The 17,112-nt window shown below is 29.8% G+C and overlaps 2 protein-coding genes across 3 annotated transcripts in view; one reads left to right on the forward strand and one right to left on the reverse strand.

Moving 5' to 3' along the window:
* The window catches only part of LOC101888347 (uncharacterized), a 426,552-nt gene that overhangs the window by 223,703 nt on the left and 185,737 nt on the right, over positions 1-17,112 (forward strand). The gene's annotated exons all lie outside the window — the stretch shown is intronic.
* Positions 7,116-11,284, reverse strand: LOC101887391 (juvenile hormone esterase-like). Its single transcript, XM_005179982.3, has 5 exons — positions 10,772-11,284; positions 9,287-9,412; positions 7,571-8,654; positions 7,373-7,505; positions 7,116-7,311 (listed from the first exon to the last, which is right to left on the reverse strand). Exons 1-5 carry the CDS (start codon positions 10,979-10,981, stop codon positions 7,179-7,181), a joined length of 1,686 nt encoding a protein of 561 aa, XP_005180039.1. The 5' UTR covers positions 10,982-11,284; the 3' UTR covers positions 7,116-7,178.

Consider the following 17,112-nt stretch of genomic DNA (forward strand, 5'->3'; position numbering starts at 1 on the left):
CTAAAAACACTCAATAATCCAAATCTTTTAGTCTAAGAGCGGCCTCTTAAAAATGCTTAAATATCTACGCCTTTTAGTCTCTAAATAATTCTTAAAAAATCCGAGTCTTTTAAACTAAGAATGGACTATAAAAATTTACATATTTTAGTCTGAGGATGTCCTCTAAAAATCCAGGTCGTTTAGTGTAAGGACGGCCTCTTAAAATCCACTGCCTTTAGTCTAAGGATGGTCTCTAAATAATTCTCCGAAAATCCCCGACTATTAGTCTATGCACGGCCTCTAAAAATCCACGACTTTTAGTCTAAGGATGGCCCCTAAAAATATTTAAAAAAAAACCACAAATTTTTGTCTAAGGATGTCCTCTAAAAAATTCTTAAAAATCCACTTCTTTTAGTCTAAGGATAGCCTCTAAAAATCTTTCGAAAATTCACATCTTTTAGTGTAAGGATGGCCTATAAAATAATGATAGATGAATTTCTATAAAAATCCACGCCTTTTAGTCTAAAGATGACCTCTTAAAAATTCTTTACAAATCCCTAGCTATAAGTCTATGGACGGCCTCTTAAAATCCACATCTTTTAAACTAAGGATGACCCCTAAAAATCCTAAAAATCCACGTCTTTCATTTTAAGGATGGCGTCCAAAAATTTTCGAAAGACATGTATTTTAATCTGAGGACGACAACACCTTTTAGTCTCAGAATGACCTCTAAAAAATATTTAAAAAATCCTCATATTTTTGTGCAAGGGTGTTCTCCAAAAAATTCCTAAAAATAAACAAATTTTAGTCAAAGGGTGGCCTCTAAAAAATCCACAACTGTTTTCAGGACGACCTCTAAAAATCCATGTCTTTAAGTCTAAGGATGGTCTCTAAATAAAAATCCATGTATATTAGTCAATGGACGGCCTCTGGCAATCCACGTCTTTTAAACTAAGAATGCCTCCTAAAAATTCTATAAAAATCAACGTCTTTTAGGTTAAGGATGGCCTCCAAAAATCACTTATTTTAGACTAGGTTTTTTTTTTTGGAAAAGTTTGCGACTTTTAGTCTAAGTATAACCTCTAAGTATAACCTCTAGGTGCCATATTATTTCCCTAATTTTGAAATATTTGATTTCAATTGAATTACAAAATTGAAGTTTGGCTATTTTATCCTTAGAAAATTTCTACAAAAAAAAACTATCGCCTACATCTAGGCGCCATATTATTTCCCTAATTTTGAAATATTTGTTGCAGCTGAGTTACAAAATTAAAGTCATATTCCTTCTGCTATTACCTCTGTTATATCGTTAGAAAATTTTCTTCGAAAAAAAACCATTGCCTACATCTAGGCGCCATATTATTTCCCAATTGTTTTTTTTTTTCCTAAGTAACTTTCATGTTTCATAATTCATACCATACTTCCTCGAATTCGATCTGCTACAAATGTGGCCCATTCACGTTTGCCAAGCACGTTCGGTGTAACGACTGCGTTGCAATGGAGGGGTTTGAAGGGCATTTACGTCTGACACTTTGTTTATTCGAACAAAACTAGGAACACAACACCAGTTGTTGTTGGTGTTGTCTGATGTGCGCGCAACAAATATTGACATTTCTCAAAAAAGTTGTAGTTGTTGCAGTTTGTGTCAGCAAACATAAACACACGCACACACACAGACAAACCCACACAACATGCACACATTGGGAATGGGAATGAGAAATGCATTTCATTGTTCGAAATGGTTTTAAAGGCCAACGCAACCGTCTGTCAACTACTGGCAGCAATGAGACTAACGCCAACGCCAACCAACAGCCACCACGTAATGTCTTAATGAATTGCAGGAACGTTATTTTGAAATTCATAACAAATAACACGATGAGAATGTCAATGTGTTGGTGTATAACAGAAGAATATAACAGTTTGAAATAATTTCGATGTAACGTGAGATTAGGAATTATATTTGAAAATTTAAATTTTGGCAAAATATTTTGGGGGAAGTTACGTAAAATCTTTATTTAAAGGAAGGAATCTTGAGAGGGAATTACAACAGAAACCTAATTTTGGTTTGTATAACAGTTTAAAAACACATTGCTTTACTTTAAGAACCAATGTTAGTTAACATAAAATATGTTTTATAACGCAATATAAACCATTTTTGGAGTATAACAGTTAGCTTTTATTGGTATAACAGTATTATAACACCCTTGGTGATAGGTATACCATAAGAAAATTGCATTATATCGTATTAATTATGTTCAATATTACAAAATTAGTCATTTTCGTGAGTATAACAGTTTGTATAACAGTTTGCATAACTGTTATATTTTGTGAAATTAACTATTTCAGTAACGAAATTTTGGCTAATATCATCATAAACATGATTTTCGTGAGTATAACAGTGTGTATAACACTTATTGTGGTTGAATATAACAGTTTAAAATAATTTAGTTGTAACGTCAGATCAGGAAATGTTTTCAAATTCAGGTTTTGGCAAAGTGTAGGAGGAAATTGTTTAAATCACGAGTATTTCACCTGAATTTCATTTAATCATATTTATGACTGTAAAAACCGCTTTTATTGGCATAACAGTTTAGTAACACCCCTTTATAATCGGCATTACATGAAGAAATAGCATAATTTCGTACTAATTATGTTTAATATTACAAAATCACTCATTTTCGTGAGTATAACAGTTTGTATAACAGTTTGCATAACTGTTATATTATGTGAAATGAACTATTTTTTATCAAAATTGTGGCTAATATCATTATAAAAACGATTTTCTTGAGTATAGCAGTTTGTATAACAGTTACCTATTTACCAAATTCACAATTATCTCGGCTCAATGAGGAACTCTATAGAAAACTGTCAATTCAGACCAGTTGAATTAAGATTTTTATGAGAAAATATTAATTTTCCCAAAAATAAAAGCTGTATAACAGTTTATTTTACACCATTTGCATTTTTATAGGCTAAATTATTATTTCTAAACAACCTCTTCAATTAAGACCGATTGAATTAGGATTTCAGTGAGAATATTTTGTTTTTTAATTTTTGTGACTACAAAAATATTTTTTCGGCTCAGTATAACATATAAACAGTATAACAGTTAGATATTTGCAATCAAATCAAAAATTTTTCGGCTCATTTAGGCTATTTATAGGAAATCTTCAATTACCAATTTTTGTGAGTATAACAGTTACTTTTTGCAAAATTTTTACAATTTTCTTGAGTTTATTTCTTTTTTTTTTATATAGTGTTATTAAAGCTAGACCATAGTATCATTATGAAATCAAGTTTACTGAATATAACAGCTGTATAGCAGTTTGTATAACAGTTATTTTTTACAATATTTTTGCAGATTTTGTTAGTTTTTTTTACAGTTTTATCATGTCTAGACACTCTTATGGTAATCTACACATTTTTTTGGGAGTATAACAGTTTGTATAACAGTTTGTAAAACTGTTATATTTTACAGGATTAACTACATTTTAATAAAATACTTGCTAGCATCATTATAAAATTAATTTCGATGAGTATAACAGTTTTTATAAAAGTGTAACAGTTGTATAACAGTTGGTAAAACAGTTATATTTTACAAAATGAACTGTATTAACTAATAGAATTTTTTTTAGTATTATTCTAAAACTGATATCCATGAGTATGCCAGTTATATAACAGTTTGTATAAAAGTATAACAGTTGTATAACAGTTACTTTTTACTATATTTTTGCCTTTTTTGTGATAGTAGCTTGTTTTTACAGTTTTAACATTTATAGTCCGCAATGTACACCACTGTGTGGGTCAATTTTTATGAATATAACAGTTGTATAACAGTTTGTAAAACTGTTAATATTTGCAAAATTGACTGTGTTTCAACGAAATTTTTACTAGTATCATTGCAAACTCAATTTGGATGAGTATAACAATTGTATAACAGTTTGTATAACAGTTATTCTTTACAACATTTTTGCATTTTTGTGGTTTTAGCATATGTTTTACAGTTTAAACGTGTCGAAATACTCTTATAGTAATCTATACAATGTTTCGTGTGTATAACAGTTGTATAACAGTTTGTAAAACTGTTATATTTTTCAAAATTAACTGAATTTTGATAAAATTCTTGCTAGTATCATTATAAATCCGATTTCGGTGAGTATATGTGTTATATAACAGTTGGTGTAAAAGTATAACAGTTGTAGACCAGTTTCTTAAACTGTTATATTATGCGAAATTCACTATGTGTCAATGAAATTCTTGCTAGTATCATTATAAAATCTAATTCCGAGAGTATAACAGTTCGCAAAACTGTTATATTTTTCGAAATTAACCATATTTTATTAAAATTATATTAAAATTATATTATATTTTACTAAAAATTATAAAATTAATTTCAAAAAGTATAACAGATTGTATAATGGTATAAAAGTTGTATAACAGTTTGTAAAACTGTTATATTTTGAAAAATCAACTGAATTTTAATAAAGTTCTTGTTAGTATCATTCATCATCATTATAAAACCGATTTCGAGAGTATAACAGTTGTATAACATTTTTTAAAACTGTTATATTGTGCGGAATTTATCATATTTTAATAAAATTCTTGCTAATATCATTATAAAATCAATTTATATGAGTATAACAGTTTGTATAAAAGTATAACAGTTGTATAACAGTTTGCAAAACTGTTATATTTTACAAATTAAACTGCAGTTTAATAAAATTCTTGCTAGTATTATTATAAATTCAATTTCGATAAGTATAACAGTTTGTATAAAATTATAACAGTTGTATAACACTTTTTTAAACTGTTATAATATGCGAAATTCACTATATTTCAATGAAATTGTTGCTAGTATCATTATAAAATCAATTTCATTGCGTACAACAGTTTGTATAAAAGTATAACAGTCGTATAACAATTTGCAAAACTGTTATATTTTTCGAAATTAACCATATTTTAATAAAATTCTTGCTGGTTTCATTATAAAACTAATTTCGATGAGTAGAACAGTTCGCAAAACAGTATAACAGTTGTATAGCAGTTTTTAAAAATGTTATATTATACGAAATTAACCATTTTTCAATTCAATTCTTGCTAGTATCCCTATAAAATCGAATTTCGAGAGTATAACGGTTGTATAACAGTTATCAAAACTGTTATATTTGGCGATATTAACCATATTTTAATAAAATTATTGCTAGTATCATTAAAAAAAGAATTTCGATAAGTATAACAGTTTGCATAAAAATATAACAGCTGTATAACAGTTTGTAAAACTGTTATGTTTTTTGAAATTAACTGAATTTTAATAAAATTCTTTTTAGTATCCTTCTAAACTCGATTTCGATGAGTATAACAGTTTGTATAAAAGTATAACAGTTTCTAAAACTGTTATGTTATGAAAAAAAAACCTTTTTGGTGTCATTTTAAAATCGATCTTGATTAGTGTGTCAGTTAAATAATAGTTTGTAGAAAAGTATAACACTTGTATAACAGTTTCTAAAACTGTTATATTATACAAAACTCACTGTATTTCATTACAATTCTTGTTAAAATTAGTATAAAATCAAATTCCGAGAGTATAGCAGTTGTATAACAGTTTGTATAACAGTTATTTTTCTTAGAATTTTTGCATTTTTTTGCGAATTTATCTTATTTCTTGCATTTCTAACACGCCTAGACCACCTGGCGAATGTATAAAAGCCTTTCTCCTACTTGGTTTGCATTAAACTGTACCAGGTGATGAATAATGAGCCGACTTGTGACGCCTCCATTTGTCGACCATATTATAATTCTCATTAATTTCCATAGGTTGTTATTGAATATTTTTATAATGAAATTAAATGAATTCAATTATCCCACTCACCGACTCCCATTCACATATTCCGCAATGACGCCGACAATTGAACAACTTGAATATTGACCATAAATTATTATCTATGGCTAATTAATTATAATATTTGACTAGACTGCCCGTTGGCCTCACCGCTGGCAGTTGGAAAGTGATTTTCCACACACACACACACCCAGATAAATCTCCATCGATATTGTCAATAACCTTGTGGCAATTTTATTAGCATTTCTCCAGCACTCGTTTATCAGTTGTGCAATTTCGTGCAGCTGTTTTGATTTACCAATTGTTGAGCGGTTTCCTATTCCAGCCAGGCAATTAAAACATATTTTTAATATTTTTTTCTGTTTTAATTTTTTTATTTGTTGTAATTTCCTAGTGCAACGAATTTTCGGTCAGTCTGTTATTGTTGTAATTGAATATTGGCTTTAGAGTGCATTCAAGCAGTTCAATGTCTGGTAAATGTGTTTCAGTGGTTCAAGTGACAGCCTGGTTGTTTTTTTTTTTTTTTTTTTTGTATAACAGTTAGTCATTTCAATACAAAAACAGAACACTTGTCGCAAACGACCACCTCTTATGTTTTGTTTCAAAAACAAAAACGAAACCGGTTTTATGACTGGGATTTGTGGCGGCACCCAGTCATTGCCTTTTGGCTTTCGCTTCATGAACTGCCTCCCTTGTTTCAAGGGAATGCGAATTATTTGTTTTGCTAAATATTTCTGGAAAGGTCACTCGGGGTTAAGTTTTTGAGAAAAATATTTACTTTTTTTGGATTATGCATTCAAAATCCCCTCAACGAAATGTTTATGGCCTTCTTTTTATTAAAAATAAATTTATTACCCCAACTTCAGCAGTTGATTAACCGATTGTTTATTTTTTAATTTCAGGTAATGCCCACTCGCATTGTGGAAATATTTATTTTTGTATTTTGTATAAGCGGTGCACAGGTAAGATTGGAAATAAATTCGAATCAAGATAGATTGGATGGGAGCTTTCGTTGATTCACAAGATTCACAAACTTGGATTTAAATTTTTTTTTTTCAAAAATCCACAAACGTGGATTTTTTAAAAATTATTTTTTCAAAGAATCCACAAACGTGGATTTTTTAAAAATTATTTTTTCAAAGAATCCACAAACGTGGATTTTTTAAAAATTATTTTTTCAAAGAATCCACAAACGTGGATTTTTTAAAAATTATTTTTTCAAAGAATCCACAAACGTGGATTTTTTAAAAATTATTTTTTCAAAGAATCCACAAACGTGGATTTTTTAAAAATTATTTTTTCAAAGAATCCGCAAACGTGGATTTTTTAAAAATTAAAATAAATAAAATTATATTATTCTTTATTTCTCGCCTTTAAATAACTCCAACCAAAATGGCAAATTTTCAAAATTAATGCCCTCTTTAAATTCCAATTCCTTGTCCAGAACGGCATAGCCTGACGGATAAGTCTTGGCAGTTTTGTGAGAGAGTTTTCTAAAAATTAGAAAAAAATAGAATAAAAATTTCAAAATTTTGAAAAAGAATCAATTATTACCCATTTTTAACGAAATCGAAAACAAAGTCCGTATAGAGTCCAATAATAGCCAACTCCTCCTTGGACAAATTTCCCTGGGGCCTGTGCGACCAATTGAAAAGATACTGCAAGTCCTGCATGTGTTCCACGCGATCTGAAATTATAGAAAAAAACACTTCAGATTCTTCGTTGAGGTCCTTTTCCTTTCAAAAATCCTACCCTTTTTCTTTGGGAAATCCTTATCGACCCCACCCGATTTTTCTTGGTAGCGAAACTCATAGAAATACACATCCGCGCCCTTTTCGCTGGCCACCTGGGCAGTGCGATGGGCCCCAAAGCGTATCAACGAATCCGAAAATAAATCACACAGCCCGTCAAAATCTTCTGTGGAGAACGACGAAGAGCCATTAAAATAATGCTCCCTGATCCTTTGGCTTATTTCCTTGTGGCGGGGCCAATTTTCATAACCAAATATTCGGGAGGCCAAGCCAAAGAAATTTGCCTCCAGCTCCGCCTTTAATTTCTCATCGCTCAAAATATCCTTGGCTGAGGAGCAAAACTCGCCATTTGTATAGCCAATCAAAAGGGGAATGTTCAGGTCCTCCATCTCAGCTAAGGTTTCATAGAAATCCTTCTCCAAAAATCTCCCATGACCCATATCCTTTTCCTCCACCGGTAGCCACAAATAAATGGGATTATCCTTGCCAAAATCAAACATTTGCCTTAACTTGGCTGCAATGTCCTTGCCCGAGTAATTGGAGAGGCACATTAAGATATCCTCATCCTTGATGTCCTGGTAGTCTGGAATTTTATTTGGCTCCTGAGGACTCCATTGAATTTCCTCCAACTCCTCAAATCCAGGACATTTCAATCTCTTGGCCTGCCTTATGGCCAAATATCTCTGATGCCCCTTTGGCATGACCACCTGGGGTGGCAGGGAACCACTCATCATGATGGCCTTGTGGAAGAGTCCTTTTGACATGGGAGAGACCAAATGCAAGGACACACTCAGACCCCCGGCACTGTAACCCATTAGGGTTACATCCTGGGGATTACCACCAAAATTCCTGATGTTACGTTGCACCCATTGCAGGGCCAGAACTTGATCCTTGAAACCAGCATTGCCAGGAATTAGCTGAGAGCCTAGATTCAAAAATCCTAGTGTGCCCAGACGATAATTGAATGTCACCAAAACCAGGTCCTTTTCCATGAGGTATGTGGGCTCCAACCATTTCGAGCTGCCCAAATATAAACCACCCGGATGGATCATAATCACAACGGGCAGGGGTTGGTGTGGCTGGAGCTGGAAGGGGAAAAAGAAAAATGAAATCATCCTCAAAGGACTTCCAGTGACCTCCAAGGACTTTTAGGAACTTCTGTCCTAGACTTTCTTCTGCCGATAAATGGAGCTCAATTTTGGCCCTCCTCTTTGGAACCCCACTAGGTCGAGGATGTAACTTGTGGTGTTGCAAAGAGGAAGTCCTAAGTTGACCATATTCTTCGGCAGAAATGTCTAAAGGAAGTTTTTGGTCCAAACACGGCTATTTTATGTATCTACGTGGACCTACTTTTGGACCGAAAGCCTCTGATGGGCCTCTATTCATAAATGTTCTCCTGTAAGGTTTTCCAGGTTTGTTTCTTAGTAGCCATCAATCCATGAAAGAAATATTTAAGGGTCCTAAACCAAACGAAGCCTTATTTAAAGGGCATGGAAGGGTGAAATAGGACATTTATGAAAAGAGACCCATCAGGGGCATTCTGTTCATAAGACCTTCTAATGAATTCTTTAGCCATAGTAGGTTCCTGAAAGGCCTTTCATCTTAAGATAATATCCTGGGAAATATTTTTTCCCACACGGGACCTGTGGATAGAAGGTCCTTTGGAAGATCCCGTCCTCAGAGATCTTCCATACGGTCAGAGATCCCCAATACTTACATTTCTCGTGTAGACATTCAAGTTCAAGCAATCTTCCGAAGCATTGGTGGCAGTTATCGAATGACATTCAAAACCTTCGTGTATAGCTTCGTAGGTACCCTCAAAACGATCCGGCCTTTGAGGATCCTGGAAATATGATATGAGAATTATACTTTCAAACGTGGATTTTTTAAAAAATATTTTTTAAAAAAAATCAACAATCGTGGATTTTTAAAAATTGTTTTTTTTTTTCAAATCAACGAAAGTGGATTTTTAAAAATTATTTTTAGAAGTAAATAACAAATATGGATTTTTTAAAAATTATTTTTTGAAGTTAACAACAAACGTGGATTTTTTAAAATTATTTTTTGAAGTTAACAACAAACGTGGATTTTTTAAAAATTATTTTTTGAAGTTAACAACAAACGTGGATTTTTTAAAAATTAGTTTTTGAAGTTAACAACAAACCTGGATTTTTTAAAAATTAGTTTTTGAAGTTAATTATTTTTCCAAGTTCTTTAAAAATTATTATTTGAAGTTAACAACAAACGTGGATTTTTTAAAAAATTATTTTTTGAAGTTAACAACAAACGTGGATTTTTTAAAAATTAGTTTTTGAAGTTAACAACAAACCTGGATTTTTTAAAAATTAGTTTTTGAAGTTAATTATTTTTCCAAGTTTTTTAAAAATTATTATTTGAAGTTAACAACAAACGTGGATTTTTTAAAAAATTAGTTTTTGAAGTTAACAACAAACCTGGATTTTTTAAAAATTAGTTTTTGAAGTTAATTATTTTTCCAAGTTTTTTAAAAATTATTATTTGAAGTTAACAACAAACGTGGATTTTTTAAAAAATTATTTTTTGAAGTTAACAACAAACGTGGATTTTTTAAAAATTATTTTTTGAAGTTAACAACAAACGTGGATTTTTTAAAAATTATTTTTTCCAAGTTAACAACAAACGTGGATTTTTTAAAAAATATTTTTTCCAAGTTAACAACAAACGTGGATTTTTTAAAAATTATTTTTTCCAAGTTAACAACAAACGTGAATTTTTAAAAAATTATTTTTTAAATTAACAACTAACGTGGATTTTTTAAAAATTATTTTTTGAAATTAACAACAAATGTGAATTTTTCAAAAATTATTTTTGAAGTTAACAACAAACGTTTTTTTAAAAATTATTTTTCCATGAAATTATCAAACGTGGATTTTTTAAAAATTATTTTTCCATGAAATTATCGAACGTGGATTTTTTAAAAATTATTTTTCCATGAAATTATCGAACGTGGATTTTTTAAAAATTATTTTTCCATAAAATTATCGAACTTGGATTTTTTAAAAATTATTTTTCCATGAAATTATCGAACGTGGATTTTTTAAAAATTATTTTTCCATGAAATTATCAAACGTGGATTTTTTAAAAATTATTTTTCCATGAAATTATCGAACTTGGATTTTTTAAAAATTATTTTTCCAAGGAATTAACAAGGAATCTGACTTACCCGGAATCTCAGTGGACCCAGTGGGGCCTTGGCATAGGGTATCCCCAAAAATGCCGCAAATGTTTGATTCGACAAGTTTCGTTTCTCAACACCCTTTATGGTTCCCTTGAAATCTTTATTATTTATTTTTACCACGGGATTTTCTGTGCCAGACCCCAATAGAGGTTGCAAAATTAAAATTAGGGCACTAATTACAATTTCAAATTTCATGATTTTTGTTTCAAATAATTTCTAATACATCCTCTGCTCTCAAATTTCCAATAGAAACTGACCCCTTGAAAATTCCGATGTCATATTTCTGGGGTGTATTTGTTGTCAGTCCCCAATCACCAAATTGGCTTATCTCCTCCACATAGACCCAGTGGGAGTTTAACTTGTTTATTTTGGCGTTAGTTTGTTGTTGTTATTTTTGTAATCACCCGCCTTTAATAATGCAACAATTAAATGCTAATAAAACTTTCATCGCGCCTCTCCAATCGTATCATTGCTACGTTGTAGGTGGAGTGAGATTGTACTTTCATGCTCTGTGTGCGATCACCCAAACAAACCGTCACTCAGTCGTGATGTTGCTGCTCTTCTTTGTTTGAAATGAATTTCGATTTTTATTTTCTGTTTTGTTTTGAAAATGTCTTAATTGAAGTCCATTCAATATTCGGTCAGTCAACAAATCGCAAATTGTTTACAGATAATAAAATAAACATTTACAAATCAATATTGGCGGCATGCAGTATTAGGGGGGTTCAGAGGGAGCCCAAAAAATATGATACAAATTTTATAAAAATTAGATTTGGCCCGCTTTGGAAAATATAAAAAAAAAATATAGAAAAATATTTTAAAAAATTTACCCTCCCTTTCACCCCATATCGCCATCTCTGAACCTCCCTTAATTTGAATTTTTATTGCCAATTATTAAATTGTCTTACAGAGCTATTTGTAAATTATCTTTTAACAATGATTATTTATTATAAAACTCACACTCCCACACATTGAGATCTTTATGCTCTTGTAAACACATACACACCTGGATTTATATGTGTCTGTGTTTGAGGGCACTTCTCACCTTCTGGCATCGATAAGACAACATATTATGCGTCTACACAAATAATACAGCCATAGCTACGCACACAGATCCTGGGCAATGAGAGGGATCGAGAAAAGGGAACATTTCAGAAATAATTTAAAAAAAATCCACATTTGTCGATTCTTTGAAAAAATAATTTTTAAAAAATATAAGTAAATTTCATGGAAAAATAATTTTTAAAAAATATAAGCTCGTAAATTTCATGAAAAAATAATTTAAAAAAAATATAAGAACGTAAATTTCATGGAAAAATAATTTTTAAAAAATCCACGTTTGTTGTTAATTTGAAAAAATAATTTTTAAAAAATCCACGTTTGTTGTTAATTTGAAAAAATAATTTTTAAAAAATCCACGTTTGTTGTTAATTTGAAAAAATAATTTTTAAAAAATCCACGTTTGTTGTTACTTTGAAAAAATAATTTTTAAAAAATCCACGTTTGTTGTTAATTTGAAAAAATAATTTTTAAAAAATCCACGTTTGTTGTTAATTTGAAAAAATAATTTTTAAAAAATCCACGTTTGTTGTTAATTTGAAAAAATAATTTTTAAAAAATCCACGTTTGTTGTTAATTTGAAAAAATAATTTTTAAAAAATCCACGTTTGTTGTTACTTTGAAAAAATAATTTTTAAAAAATCCACGTTTGTTGTTAATTTGAAAAAATAATTTTTAAAAAATCCACGTTTGTTGTTAATTTGAAAAAATAATTTTTAAAAAATCCACGTTTGTTGTCAATTTGAAAAAAATAATTTTTAAAAAATCCACGTTTGTTGTTACTTTGAAAAAAATAGTTTTTAAAAAGACCCACGTTTGTTGTTACTTTGAAAAAATAATTTTTAAAAAATCCAAGTTTGTTGTTAATTTGAAAAAATAATTTTAAAAAAATCCATGTTTGTTTGTTAATTTGAAAAAATAATTTTTAAAAATCCACGTTTGTTGTTAATTTGAAAAAACAATTTTTAAAAAATCCACGTTTGTTGTTTAAAAAATCCTCTAACACCCCCCTGAATACCCCGCCCTTTCCTCATCACTCTATCCTCATAATTTAATGTGATAAATGTGGTCCCATTCTACCCAGCCCTGTATCTTCATGCACATCTCATCTTGGCACCTCAGCATTGCCGTTTGCTGGGATTATAATCATGATATTGAGCCATCACCAGCCAGTCCCGCTTGCCTTACTCCGCCATCAGCTTCTCCCCCCGCCTCGCTTTTGAAATTATGTTTGACAACATGTTTAGCTAATTACAATTTTCATTTCACTTGAAATGGCACAGACCCATGGTAGCAGGAAGGGTGGCAAAAGGGGAAGAAGCATAGATAAATAAAAATGAAATGAAATTATGTTTATTATTGCATTTTTGTAAATATTTTATGGGTTTCGACATCTGTTGGGCAAATGAAATATGAAATGCAATTTACAATTTTATTGGAAGTGGATTAGCGAAATTTGAAAACAAACAAAAAAAAGCGCCAAAAATATTTTTTTTAAATCCACCCCAAAGAAAGTATCCTAAAAATATTTTTTTAAAAAATCCACGCCTAAGAAAGTAGCCTAAAAATATTTTTTTAAAAAATCTACGCCTAAAATAGTAGCCTAAAAATATTTTTTAAACATCCACGCCTAAGATAGTTGCTTAAAAATATTTTTTAAAAAATCCACGCCTAAAATAGTCGCCTAAAAAAATATTTTTTAAAAAATCCACGCCTAAAATAGTCGCCTAAAAAAATATTTTTTAAAAAATCCACGCCTAAGATTGTCTCCTAAAAATATTTTTTAAAAAATCGACGCCTAAGATGGTCTCCTAAAAATATTTTTTAAAAAATCCACGCCTAAGATGGTCTCCTAAAAATATTTTTTAAAAAATCGACGCCTAAGATGGTCTCCTAAAAATATTTTTTAAAAAATCCACGCCTAAGATGGTCTCCTAAAAATATTTTTTAAAAAATCCACGCCAAAAGTGGTCTCCTAAAAATATATTTTAAAAAATCCACGGCTAAGATGGTCTCCTAAAAATATTTTTTAAAAAATCCACGCCTAAGATAGTAGTCTAAAAATATTTTTTTAAAAATCCACGCCTAAGATAGTGGCTTAAAAATATTTTTTAAAAAATCCACGCCTAAGATAGTGGCTTAAAAATATTTTTTAAAAAATCCACGCCTAAGATAGTGGCTTAAAAATATTTTTTAAAAAATCCACGCCTAAGATAGTGGCTTAAAAATATTTTTTAAAAAATCCACGCCTAAGATAGTGGCTTAAAAATATTTTTTAAAAAATCCACGCCTAAGATAGTGGCTTAAAAATATTTTTTAAAAAATCCACGCCTAAGATAGTGGCTTAAAAATATTTTTTAAAAAATCCACGCCTAAGATAGTGGCTTAAAAATATTTTTTAAAAAATCCACGCCTAAAATAGTCGCCTAAAAAAATATTTTTTAAAAAATCCACGCCTAAAATAGTCGCCTAAAAAAATATTTTTTAAAAAATCCACGCCTAAGATTGTCTCCTAAAAATATTTTTTAAAAAATGAAATATGAAATGCAATTTACAATTTTATTGGAAGTGGATTAGCGAAATTTGAAAACAAACAAAAAAAGCGCCAAAAATATTTTTTTTAAATCCACCCCAAAGAAAGTATCCTAAAAATATTTTTTTAAAAAATCCACGCCTAAGAAAGTAGCCTAAAAATATTTTTTTAAAAAATCTACGCCTAAAATAGTAGCCTAAAAATATTTTTTAAACATCCACGCCTAAGATAGTTGCTTAAAAATATTTTTTAAAAAATCCACGCCTAAAATAGTCGCCTAAAAAAATATTTTTTAAAAAATCCACGCCTAAAATAGTCGCCTAAAAAAATATTTTTTAAAAAATCCACGCCTAAGATTGTCTCCTAAAAATATTTTTTAAAAAATCGACGCCTAAGATGGTCTCCTAAAAATATTTTTTAAAAAATCCACGCCTAAGATGGTCTCCTAAAAATATTTTTTAAAAAATCGACGCCTAAGATGGTCTCCTAAAAATATTTTTTAAAAAATCCACGCCTAAGATGGTCTCCTAAAAATATTTTTTAAAAAATCCACGCCAAAAGTGGTCTCCTAAAAATATATTTTAAAAAATCCACGGCTAAGATGGTCTCCTAAAAATATTTTTTAAAAAATCCACGCCTAAGATAGTAGTCTAAAAATATTTTTTTAAAAATCCACGCCTAAGATAGTGGCTTAAAAATATTTTTTAAAAAATCCACGCCTAAGATAGTGGCTTAAAAATATTTTTTAAAAATCCACGCCTAAGATAGTGGCTTAAAAATATTTTTTAAAAAATCCACGCCTAAGATAGTGGCTTAAAAATATTTTTTAAAAAATCCACGCCTAAGATAGTGGCTTAAAAATATTTTTTAAAAAATCCACGCCTAAGATAGTGGCTTAAAAATATTTTTTAAAAAATCCACGCCTAAGATAGTGGCTTAAAAATATTTTTTAAAAAATCCACGCCTAAGATAGTGGCTTAAAAATATTTTTTAAAAAATCCACGCCTAAGATAGTGGCTTAAAAATATTTTTTAAAAAATCCACGCCTAAGATAGTGGCTTAAAAATATTTAATCCCTAGTTAAAAAATCCACGCCTAAGATAGTGGCTTAAAAATATTTTTTAAAAAATCCACGCCTAAGATAGTGGCTTAAAAATATTTTTTAAAAAATCCACGCCTAAGATAGTGGCTTAAAAATATTTTTTAAAAAATCCACGCCTAAGATAGTGGCTAAAAAATATTTTTTAAAAAATCCACGCCTAAGATAGTGGCTTAAAAATATTTTTTAAAAAATCCACGCCTAAGATAGTTGTTTAAAAATATTTTTTAAAAAATCCACGCCTAAGATAGTTGTTTAAAAATATTTTTTAAAAAATCCACGCCTAAGATAGTTTTTAAAAAATATTTTTTAAAAAATCCACGCCTAAGATGGTCTCCTAAAAATATTTTTTAAAAAATCTACGCCTAAGATAGTTTTTAAAAAATATTTTTTAAAAAATCTACGCCTAAGATAGTTTTTAAAAAATATTTTTTAAAAAATCCACGCCTAAGATGGTCTCCTAAAAATATTTTTTAAAAAATCTACGTCTAAGATAATAGCCTAAAAATATTTTTTTAAAAAAATCCACGCCTAAGATAGTAGTCTAAACATATTTTTTGAAAAATCCACGCCTAAGATAGTAGCCTAAACATATTTTTTTTAAAAAAATCCACGCCTAAGATAGTCGCCTAAAAATATATTTTTTTAAAAATCCACGCCTAAGATAGTTGCTTAAAACTATTTTTTTAAAAAATCCACGCCTAAGAGAGTCGCCTAAAAATATTTTTTTAAAAAATCCACGACAAAGATGGTCTCCTATAAATATTTTTTAAAAAATCCACGCCTAAGATGGTCTCCTAAAAATATTTTTTAAAAAATCCACGCCTAAGATGGTCTCCTAAAAATATTTTTAAAAAAATCCACGCCTAAGATGGTCTCCTAAAAATATTTTTTAAAAAATCCACGACAAAGATGGTCTCCTAAAAATATTTTTTAAAAAATCTACACCTAAGATAGTAGCCTAAAAATATTTTTTAAAAAATCTACACCTAAGATAGTAGCCTAAAAATATTTTTTAAAAAAGCCTTAAAACTATTTAAAAAAACCACGCCTAAGATAGTAGCTTTATAAAATTGTTTAATTAATTCCCTTTTTTTCTTTGAACTCTTTTTTTTTTTTTGAAAAAATATTTTTTTCTTTTTATCTTCAATGTTTATCCTCCTGAAATTTTTATAAAGCAATAAATCCAACAAACTACTTTATATAAATTGATTTACTTATTGCTGTGTAAATATATGTGATGTGTGTGCGTGTGTATAAAGGATACTATTTTCGTAACGATTTCGTGTTAATCTCGTTTAAGAAATCTACTCAAGCTATTCGAAGCAGAAAAAGGAAAGCAGAAAAAGGAAAGGAAAAATACCACCACCAGCCCACACAGGCTATATAATCCGATGGAAACAGGAAACCCCAAAACGGAGAGTGTGTTTGTGTGTCCTGGAAAATTTCCACAGTTTTCTGGCTACCGTAACGAACGTCAAGTGCAGAATTTCAAATTCACAAACAAAACTCGCAAATACCACTACCGATAACCATTTGAGGTCAGGGGTAATCATCATTTAAAACTCACTTAACTATGTGTTGGTGTGTGTGTGTGTGTGTGTGAAAACACATATATACATCGTATCATCGTTT

This window comes from Musca domestica, unplaced genomic scaffold, assembly GCF_030504385.1.
Source record: "Musca domestica strain aabys unplaced genomic scaffold, Musca_domestica.polishedcontigs.V.1.1 24, whole genome shotgun sequence".
Classification (NCBI taxonomy): domain Eukaryota; kingdom Metazoa; phylum Arthropoda; class Insecta; order Diptera; family Muscidae; genus Musca; species Musca domestica.

Excerpts from the sequence above, each read along its gene's own strand:
- LOC101887391 (XM_005179982.3), bottom strand. The coding sequence starts at position 10,981 with ATGAAATTTGAAATTGTAATTAGTGCCCTAATTTTAATTTTGCAACCT. Across the intron at positions 9,413-10,771 it reads TGGGTCCACTGAGATTCCGG|GATCCTCAAAGGCCGGATCG; the intron begins GTAAGTCAGATT and ends TCATATTTCCAG. Across the intron at positions 7,312-7,372 it reads TTCGATTTCGTTAAAAATGG|AAAACTCTCTCACAAAACTG; the intron begins GTAATAATTGAT and ends TCTAATTTTTAG.